Source organism: Podarcis gaigeae (genome assembly GCF_964106915.1).
Source record: "Podarcis gaigeae genome assembly, chromosome: 6".
NCBI lineage: Eukaryota > Metazoa > Chordata > Lepidosauria > Squamata > Lacertidae > Podarcis > Podarcis gaigeae.
The window spans coordinates 47195179-47212097 of NC_139682.1; the positions used below are offsets into that span (position 1 = coordinate 47195179).

Sequence of the window (16919 nt, forward strand, 5' to 3'; positions counted from 1 at the left end):
AATTGCAGCTAGAAACAACTTGGCAGCTAGAAATTACAAGTGCTTCTTCTACTATTTTTACTTCAAGTATATACTCTGATGTTTCTACAACAAAATGGTGCTAGTTCCCATGCAAATGCATTTAACTTCAAGGCAGCAGAAGCAAACTCATTTACTCCTGTAATCACTATGGCACTATAAGTAAGTTTCAAATGTGAAACTGACCATGCTCAGAATTTCTTTCTTCTAATCAGGAACTTCCTACCCTCGGGGCCCCCTTGTGGGCCTGATTTTCAGCCCTCTCGAGTCACAAATTTATGTACTGTAAACTTCTATTGAAGCACCGTTTGGGGTACTTAACAATAAATGCCTGAAAAGATAATGGGCTTAAAAACAACAACACTACAACAACCCACCAACTAAGGAATGCTATGTTATTTTTTGGTGTAATTTCCAAACACAGGCTTCTGGTGATTGACAAGAGAAGTGAAGATTCGCCCGCGCTCACACTCTCTTGCAAGCACAGCCATTTTCTGCCGTGCTTTCTCATATCTCATTCTATTGCAACCGCTCTTCGCGGAGGCAGCGCAGTTTTTAATACTTTTCTACAAGTTCTTCAAAAGCACAAGAGTTGCAGACAGAAGAGCTTGCGGCCGCCCCAAAGCATTTCGGTACTTGCAGTCCCCCCTTCTTTTTTTTTTTAAGCCCCCACTTAGCGAGCACTTCTCCTTTCCGAGCCGACAGCGCCACCTCCTGGAACTTGTAGTTCTTCAGGGCAGGAGGCGCGCCTTGAAGATGAGGCTGCTGCGCGGAAGGAGGCCTACAAACCCCAGGATGCACTGCGCGCCTTACGGCTAGAGGCGAGGCTGGCCCTCTTCGACTGCGGGAATCCGGCTCTTGCTGCTGCCGGCTAGGCAAGGTCTCCGCGCCAAGAATGAAGTGAAGGGAAGCAAGCAGTGGGAAGTGGGGCTCGGCCAGCCGGTCTAGACAGCGTCTCCCGCCAGGTGCGTAGTGGCTCTCGAAGACTCCCCCAAACCCCCGCTGCGCGCCCCTTTTTCTTCTTTCCAGCCGCGCCTGGTCTTGCTCTGCCATAACCTGAGCCGGCAACTCTCGCCTCGGAGCGATCGATGATTTAACATAGTGGATCGATAAAGTGCGCTGCTGGAAGACTCCCGCGAGCGCCAAGCGCTGCGCTCCGAGATCGACTTGGGACCGAAGCCCGGAAGACACGCTTAATTATGGCTCCTTCCCGTGGGACGTTTCAGGTTATATAGGGCTTAAGGGAAAAGATCCTAAAGCGCAAAGTCTCCTTCCCTTTGGGGAAATGCGGCCAAGAGAAGGGAGCGCAATCCGGGGAATTGATCTCAAGATGCCACATTGTGTTAGTGTGATTTAGGGATTTGTTTTGCTTGGCTTGTTCTCTCTCTCCCCCCCCCCCCCCCACTTTTAATCTCTTGCTATTTTGCAGCCGCCTTGCGTTCTTCCTTCCTCCGCCCCCTCCCAAAAGAAACGGGGGGTGTACGCATACTAGTAAATATATGTTTTTAAAGCAATCTTCTCTTGGCCTTTGACAGCTAATGCGACTTTATTCATTTGCATTAGCCGCCATCGGAACAGAGGTTGGGGACCTGTGGTCTTCCCGGTGCCGTTGCACGACAGCTCCGTAATCTCTGATTATGCTGTATACAACAGCACGCATTGACCATCTCTGGATTTTGCCTGTCTTTACAGATATGTGCATACACTCTAGTCTCTCATATTGTCTCCAATTCGTCTAAAGTTAGTCATAACTACACCTTGTTAGTACAGGGCCATCATCCCTAGTAGTCGTCAGTGGCCTTCTGGTTCATTAATTTTCCTAGGCTCCTTTTGGAAGCCGTTCAAGTTAGTGGCTGATACTGCATTCTCTAGTTTAACTATGGACTGTGTAGTTCTTCATTTTGTTTCACTATTCGGCCCCATTGGATGTGCCTGGGTTATACTACTATTAAAAGAGGAATAAAATATTATTTCTCCAGACTCTTGAGTAATGTTATAATTTTGCTGTGTCCCTCCCCTTCTACTCAAAAGCTCTAAATGTTATAACCTTCCTTCATATGGAGGAAGTTGCTCCACTCCCTTGTCCTTTTCTGAACCCTTTCCAGCTCTGCAGTATTTTTACGATGCAGCAACCACAACTTGAATGTATAGCCTAAGATAAATTAATACTCTGCTCCCTAAATTCCAAGAATGTAAAAAGCTGCTGAATGGATGCCAGATCGTTTATTATTTTGAATCAGAAAAATCTCATTAGCAACTAATTTATGGGCCTGTAGATATTGATACTAGTCTGTGCTAGTATGGACATTTCATTCCCCCTCTGTTTGTTCCAGCACTCCTTCATTCCCCCTCTGTTTGTTCCAGTTTTTTTGTTTGAATTGGTGTTCCTTCCCTTGTTGCCAGCTTCTTATAAGGAAGTTGTGTGTAGGGGAGTACATGAATACCCTGGGAAGTAGGCACATGACAGTATTACTTGTGTGTAAATCATTGCATGCATGAAGAAGCTGTGGTCTATTGTCGTTTCACAGCACAGCTAGCAAATAGTAGCTGTAGGACAGTTTCATGCTTCAGACTGAACACAGAAATGAGTGAACATTTGCAGTGATATGCAGTGGTAATCCTGACACCTGCATTATGCAGTTTGCCATTGCTGTGTATTAACTAAAGCATCCTTGCTATAGACTGAAGAAATAAAGGCAGTAAATTTTCGCCGAGAAGCACAAGGGAAGCGCTATGCTCCCAAAGCTCTTGGGGATAAGGCAGGCTCAGTATGAACACAATGAATATATTTTCTGGGAGCTGGATGTTTAGACATAAATTGAACGGTAGATTGGCATATGTATTTTACAATCTGCTCCATCCTTACTTACATGTCTTCAACATGTGGTTGTCATTTCTTGCTGCTTGTATATGGTTGAAAATATTTGGGTCAAAATATTTACCACAGCCATTTTATTTCATCTTGGCAGTGAACACAAGGAAAGCTACTTTCCCTTTCTTGCTAATTCCACCTGGTGAACAAGTGTAAGAAAATGCATTCAAAGAAGATGGGAGGGAATGGTTTGAGGGCAGGGTGGAAGCAGTTTGAAGAGCAGACCCCGGCTGCTTTGCCATGCACTCTCTCCTGGGTTCTTGGGCAAGCCATCCTGAGTCTGATTCAATTCAATAAGACACAAATCCCTAGCCTCAAGGGCAGTAAAAACCAGTGCTTATTTTCAGGGGGTACTCCAGGGTACACAATACCAGCACCTCTCTCTCTCTGTGTGGGTTAAAAAAGTGTGGCACTTACTGTAAGAACTTCACGGTGAGTACTGGCAACTATTTTTCTAGGGGGGAAAGCACTGGTGAAAACCATAAATGATTGTGAGGAATTGTGATATTGAGGGCTATAAGTAAATACTGTAGGTTTGGTCATGGGTGTCCCAGCACTCCAGCATGGTTGAAAACAGATCCTTGAAGGAAATTCAAGAACTGAGACTTGGATTGGGTGTCATTGACCTGTGAGCACAGCTTCTTGTCCTTGGAACTTCGCACGGAGGGATTGCCAGTAGGAAAGAACTTTAGAATCTACCAAGTAAACACATGATATTTTTAAAAAGTGGGTAGGCCTGTGGAATCACTCATAATGCTTTTTTATATTTTTTTAAGGACTAGCCCTGTGATGTGTTGGTCATCAGTGTGGCATGCAGTGGTACCTGCAAAGCTTCTGAAGTCACACACACACACACCTCCCTTGGTGAGGGTGGTTACCTTTTTCTCCCTCGAAAAGTACACAGAGCTAAAGGAGGAAGTTGGAAGAGTGCCACTCTTTCCCACTTCTTTCAGTTCTATATGCTTTTCAAGATCAAGACTAATTCTGCTGGTTCCAGCTTTCACCCAGATTCCTTGGGAAAGCTAAGTTTGTATGTGTGTGTTTTCTCTCTCTCTCTTTCTGTCTGGGGTGACGTTGGGATGAGAGAGAAGTGCCCAGAGAGGGAATAATGGGGCGCCAGCACCCTCAAAGATCTACGTTTGCCTGTGGACCTTAAAAGCTTGATGGGCCCTAAATGATTACAAGAGTATTGACCATGAGGGTTTATTGCCCGGAAAGGGACGCGGGTGGCGCTGTGGGTTAAAGCCTCAGCGCCTAGGACTTGCCGATCGAAAGGTCGGTGGTTCGAATCCCTGCGGCGGGGTGCGCTCCCGTTGCTCGGTCCCAGCGCCTGCCAACCTAGCAGTTCGAAAGCACCCTCGGGTGCAAGTAGATAAATAGGGACCGCTTTCTAGCGGGAAGGTAAACGGCGTTTCCGTGTGCAGCTCTGGCTCGCCAGAGCAGCGATGTCACACTGGCCACGTGACCCGGAAGTGTCTTCGGACAGCGCTGGCCCCTGGCCTCTTGAGTGAGATGGGCGCACAACCCCAGAGTCTGACAAGACTGGCCCGTACGGGCAGGGGTACCTTTACCTTTACCTTTATATTGCCCGGAAAGGGGTGCATTTGCAGCGTTTTGGTGGCAGTGACAGCACTGAAGCAAAAGATTCCTGCTATCAGGATTGAAACAGGCAAAAGATGGGCCTTGCGTGACCTGAGAGTGTCCCTTTAATGCTTTATAACTCTGCTAATCTTTAGGTCTTATCTTATCTTTGCACCTCTCCCTCCTATCAAGGACTTTCAGATGCTGTTGCCCAGAGGGCTTTAGCAGAGAGAGGCATTATAGGCCTTGGCCACAAAAGCATGTGCTGCTTGTTGAATCGGTGCCACCAAGGCTTCATCCTTCCTTGTTTTCCAGCTGCCAGTGCATACCGTCTTAGCTTGCAATATTACAGTCACACTTCCTGTTCTTCTCGCAGAGGAGCAAAGCCAAAGTCTGACACCTTGCTTGCCGGAGAGGTGGAGGCAGAACCTGTCAGCATTGTGAGTGCAACCATCTGAAACCCACCTCTGTATTGTCTTGTCCCCACTGTGATGGATGAGGACCCTCGATTGCAGTTGCGTGTCTTTGACCTCAATTGCTGGTGAGTTTTTCCATTGCTTTATTTTTGGGTGTTTGTTTAAGGCAGGTGAGGGTTGGCTCTGATCTGCATGACTATCGGCGAAGGTTGAGGCATGTTTTCTGATCAAGAAGTTGCTGAGTCTTCTGGGTTACGGCAAATGCATTCTTCACCTGTTTGTTTCCCTGTTTGCGAGAAGAAATTATGAAGTTCCCGTGTCTGGGGCTGTTTTTATGTAAATAAAACAGGGTATTGTAAATCTCTCTGTTCCTGCCCTTTTCCAACCCAATGATTAAGTGATTTGGCTGAACATGCATCTATGCTTAAATGGAGAGAGAGGGGAATCTTTTTCATGCTGAGGACAAACTTTGGGAGGTGGGGCAGAGACTCAAGTGGGCAGGCCAGAGAAAAAACTGATGGAACAATGCATGTGACCCTTAATTTTGTACAGTGTCCTACATTCTAGCCACACAAAAGTCAAAGGTTTTACACCGGCATGTGCGTGCTCGTTCTCTCTCTCTCTCTCTCTCTCTCTCTCTCTCTCTCTCTCTCTCTCTTTTCTCCATTCAGGTAAAAAAGAGACATTATCACTGTTCAGTGACACATTTCAAGCATATGTCCTTCCAATTCCAACACAGGCTCATGTATACAATATAATTAGATGGTAGAATTATCAGGTGATGGAGTCTATCGTGCCATGTTTCATTGTGGGGGAGGGAGGCCATCTGTTTTATTTCTCTTCCATGTAAAACAAGCAAAACAAACAAACAAAGCAGCTGCTAGCGAGTCATGGAGAAAAACTCTTTTCAGCTAATTGCTTTTTGCACTGGCGAATGTATAGTCCCTTGTATAGTCCCCAGGAATCTTCCATCCCATTATGACCTCATTTGGGGGCATGCAACAGCCAGGCCTGACTCTGTGTCTGACCAGTTTTTCTTATAGTGCTGCTTGTACTCACTGTTTCTTTGCATTTAATGTGCATATTTTTTCCTTAATGTTCAGCAGCAACAACAGCTGCTGTGAGAGGGCTGCTTGCCTCAGTGATGAGAGGGGATTTAACTGTTTCCTTCCCTACTGTAGTCCTGATTAAAATTGCTCCTTCAGGTGTGCTTTTTGCATTGGGAGGAGTGGTTCCTTTGGCTCTCAGTGTGATACTGCCTTCTTTACCAGGTGTAAGTAATGAAGGGCTAAGATTGAAATGAGCAGTGAGCCTAGTTGGATCCTAATGTTTTACTCAGTTTTCTTCCCTTTCTCTCCCTTCCAGGGCCATTCGCTACCTGAGCAAAGTACGGCAGCAGCGCATTGAATTGATTGGCAATGTCCTCAACCAGGAGGGATATGACTTGGCGCTCTTGCAGGAGGTGAGTACTTAAATCTGTTATAGTGCATCTAGTATTGGCATAGGTTGTGGGCAGAGCATGGCAAGATCTTGAAGTGCTGTATAAGCATGATTAATCGGGGAGGAGGGATACTAGGGGAGGGGAGAAGTTACCCCCCCCCCATGCCTAGCTTCAACTTAGCCCACTGATTCAATTCCCACTTCTGTTCTTTGGTTTGCAGTCACTGTGACTACAACCTCTCTACTTTTCCAGGTGTGGAGCGAGAGAGATTATTGGGAGCTGAAAAAGAAGCTGTGTGCCCGCTACCCTTCTTCCCACTATTTTAAAAGGTAAAAAGGAGCTTGAATAGTCCATGCCAATGGCTGAGCTCAATTACTATAGGCTTGACTTCATAGATGTGCAATTTATATGATTTTTAGAGAGGACCCTCTCAGACACTGGTAGGAAATCATTTCCGCTCTTTAGTTTCTTGAGAGCTCAGACAGGTTAGCATAAAAGGCCTTGGAATAAGTTGGGTCTTTAGCTGATCAAAATAATATTTTCTTGGAAACAGGTACCTTGTTGCTTGTGCAGCAGCCTCGCCCCTTGTGACAGATAATTGTTCTTTAATTGCCCTTGTTCCCTTAGCAGTCCTTGCCTTCCAGATGTGGCATGCTGACTGAATAGCCCACAGGTCTATTTTTAAGGCTGTGTTTGTGAAACAGAGCCCATGGTTGCGCACTGGATCACTACATGGGCAGCATGGTGCAGGACGCATGGGTTGGATGCATGGTGGCATATACCTGGTGTGAAACCAACCTGTGAAACCAACCTTCATCTGTAGGGGACACAGCTTGGAACACAGGGAATCTCAATAAAATTTTATGACATTAATTAATCTGAGTTTTACAGACTCACCTTGTACAGGTCACTTGATTATAGATGGTTACTAAACCTTATGGTTCACTTCTTTGGCAGACCCGGCATTAAACTCTTCTTAAATGTACATTTTGGTGGGAACCTGTGACTTGACTTGCGTGCTGTTACAGAAGCTAATAATGGTGAGGCAGCATCCCTTTTTAGTCTTGACTCTGTCACGGTGTCAGAAGACTTCACTTTGTCCCTAGAACCAGGAATAATTCCAAGGAGTCCCAAATGCCAGCCCTTTTCTGTAAACTCTAGCTATTGATTTCAAATGGAGGATGGGAACAGCAAGGATTGGCAATGCCCCCCCCCCCCAGCTGACGCCTGTGGTGCCTGTGTCTTTCACAGTGGAGTGATTGGCAGTGGGCTCTGCATCTTCTCCAGATATCAAATCCTGGACACCTTCCTGTACCAATACTCTGTGAATGGCTACCCCTACATGGTGAGTGGGCGATGCCTTGCTTGAGGGTGGGGAACGGGCCAAAGAGCACCTTTCTTCTAAGGCTCTTTTCACTGTGACCAGTGTTGCCTATGTTTCTTCTACAGTCTTCCACTTTCTTCTCTCTACAGTTCCAGCACGGAGACTGGTTTGGTGGCAAATCGGTGGGGCTTGTGGTCCTGAAGATACAGGAGATTGTTTTCAACATCTATGTGACTCATGTGAGTAGTTTTATTTATTTTGTTGTATTCTTTTTATTTGTGTGTTACAAACTTATTCAACTCCTGGAGCAAGATTACAGAAATTGTGTGTGTGTGTGTCTAAATGTGAGTAGGATTTACATGAGGAACACAGGATAGCACTTCAGATTTGCTGAATGAATCCTTTGATTACAATCATCAATTCAATTCAAGTTTATTAAATTTGTGAGGTCCATGCCTTTACACAAAATACCATAAAACATTCTTAAAAGATAAACAATAAAATTATAAAAAATAAGCTAAAATTCAAGCCATGCTGTCCCAGCAAGGAAACTGGGGATTACAATCATACTTTGGTTTTTGAACAGCTTAGTTCTCGAAAGTTTTGGCTCCCAAACACCACAAAACCGGAAGTGACTGTTCTGGTTTGTGAACTATTTTTGGAAGCCGAACATCTGACGGGGCTTCCGTGGCTTCCGATTGGCTGCAGGAGCTTCCTGCAGCCAGTCAGAAGGCGCACTTTGGTTGTCGAATGTTTTGGAAGTCAAATGGACTTCCGGAATGGATTCCATTTGACTTCCAAGGTGGGACTGTACTGGCTTGGACTTCACAAGTGATACTCATTGTTTTTAGGCCTATTTGCCAGCAGGGGGTGTCCATGAACAGCCAAGGCTTTTTATTTTCTTGGGTGGCACCTTCTTAAAAATGAACAAGACACACAACCTTTTAAAGAAGGATTTTTGTGTGTTCTCTCAAATGTATGCATCATTGGAAAGCTGCTGTTCATTCTTATCCCAAGGTACAGTAAATGCAAGCGACATTGCATAGATGAATAGAAGCTGCCTGTTAAAGGATTAAGTAGTTAAAGGATTATGTACCAATTCTGTCATTTGTATTGATGTAAACCTCTAGAACGTATTTTGTATAGCTAAGCATTTAGCTTTATCCTCAGCATATTGTATTTTATTTTATTGCTATGCCTAGTAGGTAAAGCAAATAAAATTTCTGTGTAAGGGCAGGCAAGCAGTGAGTGCAGTCCCAAAGATCAATAAACTAACTTCTGCTTGTGGGACTATGTCTAAATTATCTTAGCATTGAGGAGGAATAGAAAGCCGGCACAATGAAACGGGTGAGAGATACTCCCACAGGAGGCAGCCTTAATGAGCAGTATGATTTCACAAGCTTGGTACTAACGCAGGAGCGTCAGTGTTGCCTAGTCTGCTGAAGCCCGAAAGCTACTTGTGGAAATATTTTTGAGGTCTACTTACACTTGGCCATGCTGGGAGTTGTAGTGTAATGACATCTCAAGATCATTCCTCTGATGAAGCCTGGGTTACACGATCGGAGGATATTATTCTGGGGGCACCTTTTGGGAGATAAGAAACCCTGCCTACAGAAACAAGGGACTAGTTCATCCAGTCACACAACCAGCATTTCGGACGCAACTATGGTTGGTATTAATGCGAATAAGCTTTGGAATCACAAGCTCCCGTCACAAAGAGGAGATAGAAGCTTTCATTTCTATTTTCAACTAACTGTGGCTCCTTGTTATTCAGTTACTTGGGCAAACACTGGTAGCAAGGATGGAGAACCCTCCCGTTGCTGGTGAACTCCACTAGCCCTAGCCAGAATAGACAATAGTCAGGGGCAGTGAGAGCTATAGCCCACCAACATATGGTGGGGGTCACAGGCTCCCCATCCCTGGTCCAAGGACTCAAGTCAACTTCAATCTGTAGTCTAGTTTCTCTATAACATTGTTAAGATTAACCACAGTTCCAACGTTTGGGCTTAGCAATAATGCATGGTTAGTTGAAAGTGGAAGCAGGAGCTTGTGATCTTGCTGGAGCAGAAGAAGAGTGTACACACAAGCCCAAGATTTATACCAGTAATGCGAAACAGTAGTTTAGCATTGTATCTGTACCGGATGGTACTCTTTGCTTTGTGTGTCTCTGAAACTGTGAAATCCCACTGTCTGTTATAGAATCCTTATCTTGTTGCTTTTGATCTCTGCCGCAGGCTCCCCGATCAGCTTAAAGTGGGGCAGCAAGGCGAGTACATTTGCTTTGTGATTTCACATATATTACTATGCAAGTGTGAATTTCATGTGTGTCTTGTTCTCTTCCTCCCAAGCTCCATGCGGAGTACTGCCGGGAGAAGGATGCTTACCTGCCCCACCGAGTAGTTCAGGCCTGGGAACTTGCCCAGTTTATACAGTAAGTCATAGGGAGACTCCAAAAATCTTTATAATGAGGTTTGTGTGTGCACACTTTGTCCCTCTCTCTGTTAGCTGGTTTCCCTCCTTGGCAGTAATTCAGAGCTCTGGCTTAGAACATACTCAGTCCATCTAATGCTATCACTCCGGCGACAGAATGAATGGGTGGATAGGGGGAGAGGATGCAGCCATGGTTTTGGGTGTGTAGTAGAATTCGAGTCTAACATGGCTTAGATCTCATGACAAAAAACATCCTTGTATCATTGAGGGCTGCTTGTTTCCTCTCAGTCTGTGGCATCTTCTCATCTTCCCAGACATACTTCGAAAGGAGCCGATGTGGTGCTGCTTGGTGGGGATCTGAACATGCACCCAGAAGACGTGGGCATCAGGCTGTTGCGAGGTTGGGCAGGGCTTCGGGACTCCTTCATTGCCGCAGAGAAGGTTGAGGTGAGTCTCGGTACCGCCCTATGAAATGGTCCTTTGGTCACTCAGTAAAAGGAAAAGAAAGTTGCCCTTGGGGCCTGGAAACTAGAACCTTACCTTTATTTGGGCAAGAATGTCAAGAGATAGGTTATACCAACCAGATTAAAGGTGCCTCTTCCATCCACATGGCTCTCTCTCTCTTTTGCCTTCCTGAAAGCTCCGAGCTCTGCAGGCTGCACTGTCAGCCAGACTCAGTTGGCAGCTTCTTCCACAACACAGCTTGCTGCAGATGCTCTAGTATCTTTTATTAGAAGGGTGGGTAACTTCAGGCCCAGTGATCAAAAGTGACCCTCCAGGCCTCCCTATCTGGCTCCAGGCCACACCCCTCACTGCCTGTGCTGCCATACTTAGAGTGTGGCTGGAATGTGTCCTTCAACTCTGATAATGCACGTTGCTTGTCTAGATAGTGATTAGTGAGAGTGTATGTAGAAATAAGCCTACAGTACGCAAATGTGCATTAGGTATTCCATCTGCTTTTGTCCCTGGCCCCGCCCACTACTGGCATATGGCCCTTGAAATGTTGCCCAGGAGGGATTGCAGCTCTCAGGCTGAGAAAGTTCCCCCACCTCTGGTTTTTTTAGAACTGGGAATTCAGACTCTGGTCTTGCTTCTAGGGTGGTGAGGACGGCTCTACACTCTTGCCCACCAACTGCTTCACAAGCAAGAAGGAACTGCGGTGCTATCCCCAGGGGATTCGTATTGACTACATTCTGTATAAGGTACGTGCAAGTTCAACACGTACAAAGCAGACTGCGACAGTACAGAGTTCAGAAAGCAGTTAAGCAATAAAGGCTGTCAAATATGGTTTGGCACTAGCCCCATGACAGGTCTGTCTCCTGTCAGTATCTTCAGTCTGGAATGTCTTCTTTGTCCAATAGTCTCCAAAACTATGTGCTTGATTTCCTGCTGTTGTTGTCTTTGGGCATGTTCTCTGTAACAGCTGGGACTAGCTTTTCAAGATATGAGGATAACACTTAAGGCTTTAGAGCCAAAATGAGCAAAGCACTAGGCACACTTCTGCAAGAACTTGCTGCATTTGGGGATTTTGATTAGCTTGCACTGCTTGATCACTTCCTGCACTCTGTAAACATGTGGGCACTACTTGGACTACAGCTGTTGCTCCTTCCTACTCTAACACAGGGGTGTGGAAAGTTGCCTGAGATACCCAGCCTTTCCTGTAAGAGGGGAACTACAGTTGTAACTAATTCCTCGGTTTGAGCTGGATGTTTGTGAGAACCGTAGCCCTATGTTGATTTTGGGGATAATTCAGAAGAGGGTAGCAAATATGGTTAAAGGTCACATCATTGAGAAAAGGTGAAAAGAACTGAGCACATCTATTACCCATGAGAAAATCAGATTGACGTTGAGCCTGAAAATAATCTTCAGTCTGTATTAAAATCTTACCCCAAAGCTGATAGCAAGAATGCGCCTGTTGCCAAACACTGTAGATGTAGGGCAATAGATTTTAAATGGCAAAAGTTTAGATTTAAGATGAATTTGCTGAAAGAACAAGCCATGGGAGCAGGTTGCCCAAGGACATTGCTGAATAGCTTTCCTTGGAGTTGCATGGTCAAATAAGCACATGATAGAACAGACATAGGAATTCTTTAGCTGATCCTTGAGGACACTTCCAAATTACTTCTGCCATTCAAAGAGGACTCTAATAAGATAGTTCCCCACCCTCTTCACCTGTAGTCCACAGCCTAGAATTTCTGGGAGCCTTACTTATTTAAAACACACGTGCATAATAAGCGCCTTGCTCTCCTGCTTATCTTCCCTTCTTGTAGGGTTTGTCTCACTATGAAGTAAAATGCAACCGCCATGAGACAACTACTGGAAAAGCTCCCAACAAGGACATACCTTATTCCGACCATGAAGCTGTCATAGCCACACTATCTGTGAGCAAGAGAGGGTTAGACAAAAGCCTAAACCACCCTAGAGTTGGTGAGTACCCCAGTTTCATTTCTTTGGCACAGGAGGGAGCAAGCACTCATGCCTTTGGGAAGAGGGGAGGGATGGCAAAGCCTGCCTGGTCCATTCCCAGTGGTGCTCCTTCAAGGCCTGCTCTCACCCATTAACCTCCCTGGAGAGAAGAGTGTGGCCGTTGCGCTAGGGCCCTGGCCTCTCTGCAAGCATGCACTACCATAGTCAAGAAGCCAGTATCTCTGCATAAAGTAGCAGCCTTGGCCTGCCTCTCCAGACCAGCGAGTGGGCTTGGACACAAATGTCTTAGGGCTTTTACTGCCTCAACATGCACTGTGGTTGAGTCCTGCTGCCGTCTGTCTTCCTAGAACCGGTGCTGGTGGACGTCTTGAACGAAGCCCGTATGGAGGTGCGGGTAGGGCTGCACGCGGCCGAGCGGCAGCAGTACTCCTGCGGCCGCATGGCCGTCCTGGCCGTGCTGCTGCTTCTCATGCAGGCGACCATGGGCCTGAGCTCCATGTTTGGCGATGCCCTCCTGCAGCCCTTCCCCAAGTTCTCGTTCTCGCTGCTCAGCCTGCTGGGGGTGCTGGTGTTGCTCATCTCGGCTGTGCTCTACCTCTTCCACACCATCGAGGTCAAGGTGCTCCAGGGGACAGAGGAGCAGATGCGGGTGGGGCTGCAGACACTCCAGGACAAGCTGAGCTCTCGGTGAGGCCTGTCGCTTGCCGGAACTCCAACAGGGACCAAGAGACTGTGCAGAAAGCTTTTCCGGGAGCCGTAAGTTCCTCTGTGCCACCAGGTTCTAAGGGTTAGTCGTTTTTTAAGCACGTGGCAGCGATTGCCGTAGAAGTTTTATATTATTATTTTTAGCTTAATTCTAGGGCAATAAAACTTTCTACGAATAGTTCTGACCTTCTGCTGAAGGGATTCTAGCACAAGTACGATTCGTGCAGAAGGGAATTTTGAAACGAAAGCAGTTCAACTGCATGCGGTTCAGCTTGTGGCTGTTTAGAAACCAGCATTTATCAAACCAAACCACGTTGTTCCGACCGAGTCGGGTGGCTGAATTAGTACTGTAAAAGCCTGGTGTTAAGCAGACGAGTTAAAATGTGTATAGCATTTCTAGTTTATACAAAGTTCCTTTTTGAATTGAAAACAGAATAAATCAGTCTTCAAATACAACAGAGAAGAAAGCAGCATTTACTGGTGAAATTCTTTTTCTTGAAACCCTTTTTATTAATTGCTTGCTTAGCACTTGAATGTACCAAAATCCTTTCACTGACATCATACTTCCTGCAGCTCTTGTGAAGTAGATCATTGTTGTTTGCATTTCTTTGGAGTGGGGGGAGGGGAGTGATGCTAAAGGGCTTCCCGCAGTCCAGCCAGCAAGCTTAAGGCTGGTGTGGCTGCTTAAGTCAAACCATTGAACCATGCAGGCCTCCAGGGTATCAGGCAGGGGGCATTTTCCCAGCTGTCTTGCCTAAGATCCTGGGAATCTGCAGATGCCACTCTCAGCCTGCGACCTGCATGCAAAAGACATGCCACTAGCACTTCTGGCTCTCAGCTAAGGAGCTAGCCTTCAGCACAGTTCTTAGTAGCGTATTATGTAATTGTGAGTCTTTTTAAAAATCTCTTAAATGCTCTTCTTCTGTTGGAAAAGCCTTCCTTTGACACCAGCGGCAACCTGTAGAGCTGGGATTAGCAGTCTTCAGGCTGAATTTCACCCTTTTAGCGGCTTGAAACATCTTGGGAGAGATGGAGACCTATATGCAAATGAGACCAGGAATCCTACCTTTGGTATGTAGATATATTTTTCTTACCACGGATGACCCCCATCCTACTACCCCATGCCCCTCTTCACTGTGCCAAGCTGACAAAAAGTACTTCTCATCTAGCAGGCAGAAAATGGTTTGGTGTGTTACTGAAGACGTAGTTGTCAACCACGGTTACATTGAGAACATTGTGAGAGGCTGCATGCAAATAGCCCAGATAGCAGACAGGTCTGTGAAAGCATGTAGGTAATCATGTCCAGCCTAGAACAGCATCTTTTTGATGCATGTGAGTGTTTGTTTATAAGCTTATCCGGTAGCCTAGTCTTCCTCAAAGGGTTCAGAGCAGCTTTCATCGAGGTTTCTCCCATCTGGGCACATTACCTGCGTATCTTTCATTATGTGCCCTTCCTTGCCATTCTCATTTAGTGAGAGAAAGGCAGGCATCACAGTTGTCTTCTCAAAAAGTTTAGTAGAGCCCAAGAAAACTTCAGACATGTGGGATATATTTTTTTCCTTATGTTAAATTAGCTTGGATGAGAAAAGGCAGGACAACACTTCCAGCTCACTCCATGCATCTTTATTGAAAGAGGAGCACACAGCCCATAAAAAGAGCTGTGGCTTAACAGCAGTTCAGGCATGGCAACCTTCTGATTCTAACAGGTAGCCATCTCCTCAGCCGCAGAGGTCTGACCCTTGTTCTGTAAAGGGGTTTGCTGCAGGAGCAGTTTAAGGTGATGAAAAAGCACCCCTAATTCTTCTCTAGTGGCTGTTCTTTTATTGCTTTGGGATATAGTAATATTCAGACCACACCTGTGTGGTTTTATAGCTGGCAATCCATTACACATGTAAGTAGAGTGTGAGTGGCAAAGATACCTATCCAGATACTGTGTGACAGGATCACACTTCTCCAGTGGCCATGCTGTTTTTATACTATAATTCCTGGCAGGCTGCATGCAGCCTTGCTCATTCAACTGACAGGTCTGTGCCCCCCCCCCCCAGTAAATACCCTGTAAACTGTTTATATTAGAAAGGCCTTGCTGGTGTTGTTGGGACTCCCAACCCCCTTCAGATCCAGCCAATGATCAGGGATTATAGGAGTTGTAGTCCCAACAACACTGGGTGGGGGGCACAGGTTCCCTACACCTAGTTTATATATTAAATTATTTAGCATTTATGCCCCTCCAAATATCTCATGCTAGTTTGGGAGTGGGAGGTGCAATTAATATTGCCCTGCTGGAGCTTGGGTGAAGGCAGAAATGCTCACTTGCACAGCAGCAGCCCCCTACTACCCAAGTGGCAAACATTGCAGCTGCCTGAAGTGGCACGAAAGAGGAGCTGTCCTGGTAAGTGAGGCCTTTTTCATAGGGGAGAATGCAGGCAGCTATAGATAGTTACATGTGCAATATTGTCTCCCTGTAGCCAGTGTAAAGAAGAATTTGGAGGACAATCTTAAGACACCCTATAATGCAATCACTTATTGGCAAAAAGAATAAAATAAAAAACGGCCATATTTCCAGTCTTACTACTTAAAAACACTCACATCAAGGTCAGGCTTGTTCTCCTTACACCTAATAGCAGCTACCAAACACTAATCTGCAGGGTGGTGGGGAGGGAAGGGACTCAATCCCAGGCAGCTGGCCTAGGCTGCTAATGAAGGAACTCACTGAAGTGCCTGATGCTTACAGCACAGAGCTGCAGCCAGCACCTTGGCCTTCATTATTGCTGGGGTGCCTCGGGCAGATCTTTGCTGAAGATCACAGTCCTCTGCAGATACGCGTTAAAACGGAACTTGTGTTAAAATGTAGCTTCTGCACAAAGACAAAAGCTTCAATATAGCCAACTCTCAAATCTTCCCAAGGTCCCCAAATGCTGGTGCTTGCTCATAAAGCTCACTTAGACGCTTCTTCTCCTGCATCTCAATTAGGGCACTGCGCTGGTTCACAACCTCCAGCAGCTGGGACAGGATCTCCTTCTCTTTCAGCTGGTCTTCTAGGGTTTTTGAAGTCTCTTTAAAAACACACACACAAAAAAAAATGCGGCTCCAAGTCAGTCACTATTATGGCAAAGAAAATAGGGAGCCTGCGGTCATCCAGATATTACATGACTGCATCTCAAATTATCCCTGCCCATTGGCCAGGAATTGTAGTCCCAACAATCTGGAGAGTCACAGGCTCCCCACCCCTGCTGTGAATGAAATCTCTGTTTAGCGTCTGTATATTTAATTCTTCTCAGCAGTTAAGTGAAATCAGACAGACAGCTTGTCTCCATTATTACATTCCCAGAATTGCATTCTGTTTAGGACAAATTAATCCACATACCCCGTCTTCTCCATCACCAGTGTGTATTTAGAAACATTCTATACACACAATGAAAATATCTAACCCTAACAACATATCATGAGAACAAAGGAGCTGGTTCAAAGTTTGAATAATTGATCCATGCTAAATTAGCAGGGGGTGGGCAGGAATTTGCATGCACTGCTTTCTGCAGTGGTACACAGGTTTTCTGTTAGAAGCAGGTACATATAAGATGCCAGAGTTCATTGGCTAACGAGCTCTAACTAGAATACAGCAGGCATAACTGAGTGCATAAAACAATTCTGCTTGATGCAAGAGACTTGGGTTCCTTTGTCAACTAAAGCCCAAGAGAATCAGATATA

The 16919-nt window shown here is 45.7% G+C and overlaps 2 protein-coding genes across 12 annotated transcripts in view; one reads left to right on the forward strand and one right to left on the reverse strand.

Annotated features, from left to right (window-relative positions):
- The first annotated feature begins 951 nt into the window (after nucleotides 1-951).
- SMPD2 (sphingomyelin phosphodiesterase 2) lies at nucleotides 952-13670 on the forward strand. 6 transcript variants are annotated; one of them, XM_083745043.1, is made up of 11 exons: nucleotides 952-983; nucleotides 4848-5012; nucleotides 6253-6349; nucleotides 6581-6657; nucleotides 7580-7673; nucleotides 7802-7891; nucleotides 10001-10083; nucleotides 10397-10529; nucleotides 11180-11284; nucleotides 12353-12509; nucleotides 12857-13670. In XM_083745043.1, the coding sequence occupies exons 2-11, from the start codon at nucleotides 4963-4965 to the stop codon at nucleotides 13198-13200; spliced, it is 1230 nt and encodes a 409-aa protein (XP_083601169.1). In that variant the 5' UTR covers nucleotides 952-983; nucleotides 4848-4962; the 3' UTR covers nucleotides 13201-13670. The 6 variants fall into 6 exon arrangements, with proteins under 6 accessions (XP_083601169.1, XP_083601171.1, XP_083601174.1 ...); XM_083745045.1 differs by having other exon boundaries at nucleotides 963-983; nucleotides 4787-5012; XM_083745048.1 differs by lacking the exon at nucleotides 952-983 and adding an exon at nucleotides 1093-4116 and having other exon boundaries at nucleotides 4487-5012.
- A 1145-nt stretch (nucleotides 13671-14815) lies between these two features.
- MICAL1 (microtubule associated monooxygenase, calponin and LIM domain containing 1) overlaps nucleotides 14816-16919 on the reverse strand; it is a 47446-nt gene continuing 45342 nt past the window's right edge. For 5 of the 6 annotated variants that reach the window (XM_083744930.1, XM_083744928.1, XM_083744929.1 and 2 more), the window contains one exon: nucleotides 14816-16267. In XM_083744930.1, coding sequence (XP_083601056.1) covers nucleotides 16104-16267 — 164 coding nt within the window. In that variant the 3' untranslated portion in view covers nucleotides 14816-16103. The remainder of the gene's footprint in view (nucleotides 16268-16919) is intronic. The other variant, XR_014565770.1, reaches the window with a different exon arrangement.

What these genes read in the sequence shown, in the direction of transcription:
- SMPD2 (XM_083745043.1), top strand. Translation starts at nt 4,963, where the DNA reads ATGGATGAGGACCCTCGATTGCAGTTGCGTGTCTTTGACCTCAATTGC. An exon ending in TCTTCCCACTATTTTAAAAG is followed by an intron (nt 6,658 to 7,579) that starts GTAAAAAGGAGC and finishes TGTCTTTCACAG; the next exon opens with TGGAGTGATTGGCAGTGGGC. An exon ending in TTGACTACATTCTGTATAAG is followed by an intron (nt 11,285 to 12,352) that starts GTACGTGCAAGT and finishes CCCTTCTTGTAG; the next exon opens with GGTTTGTCTCACTATGAAGT.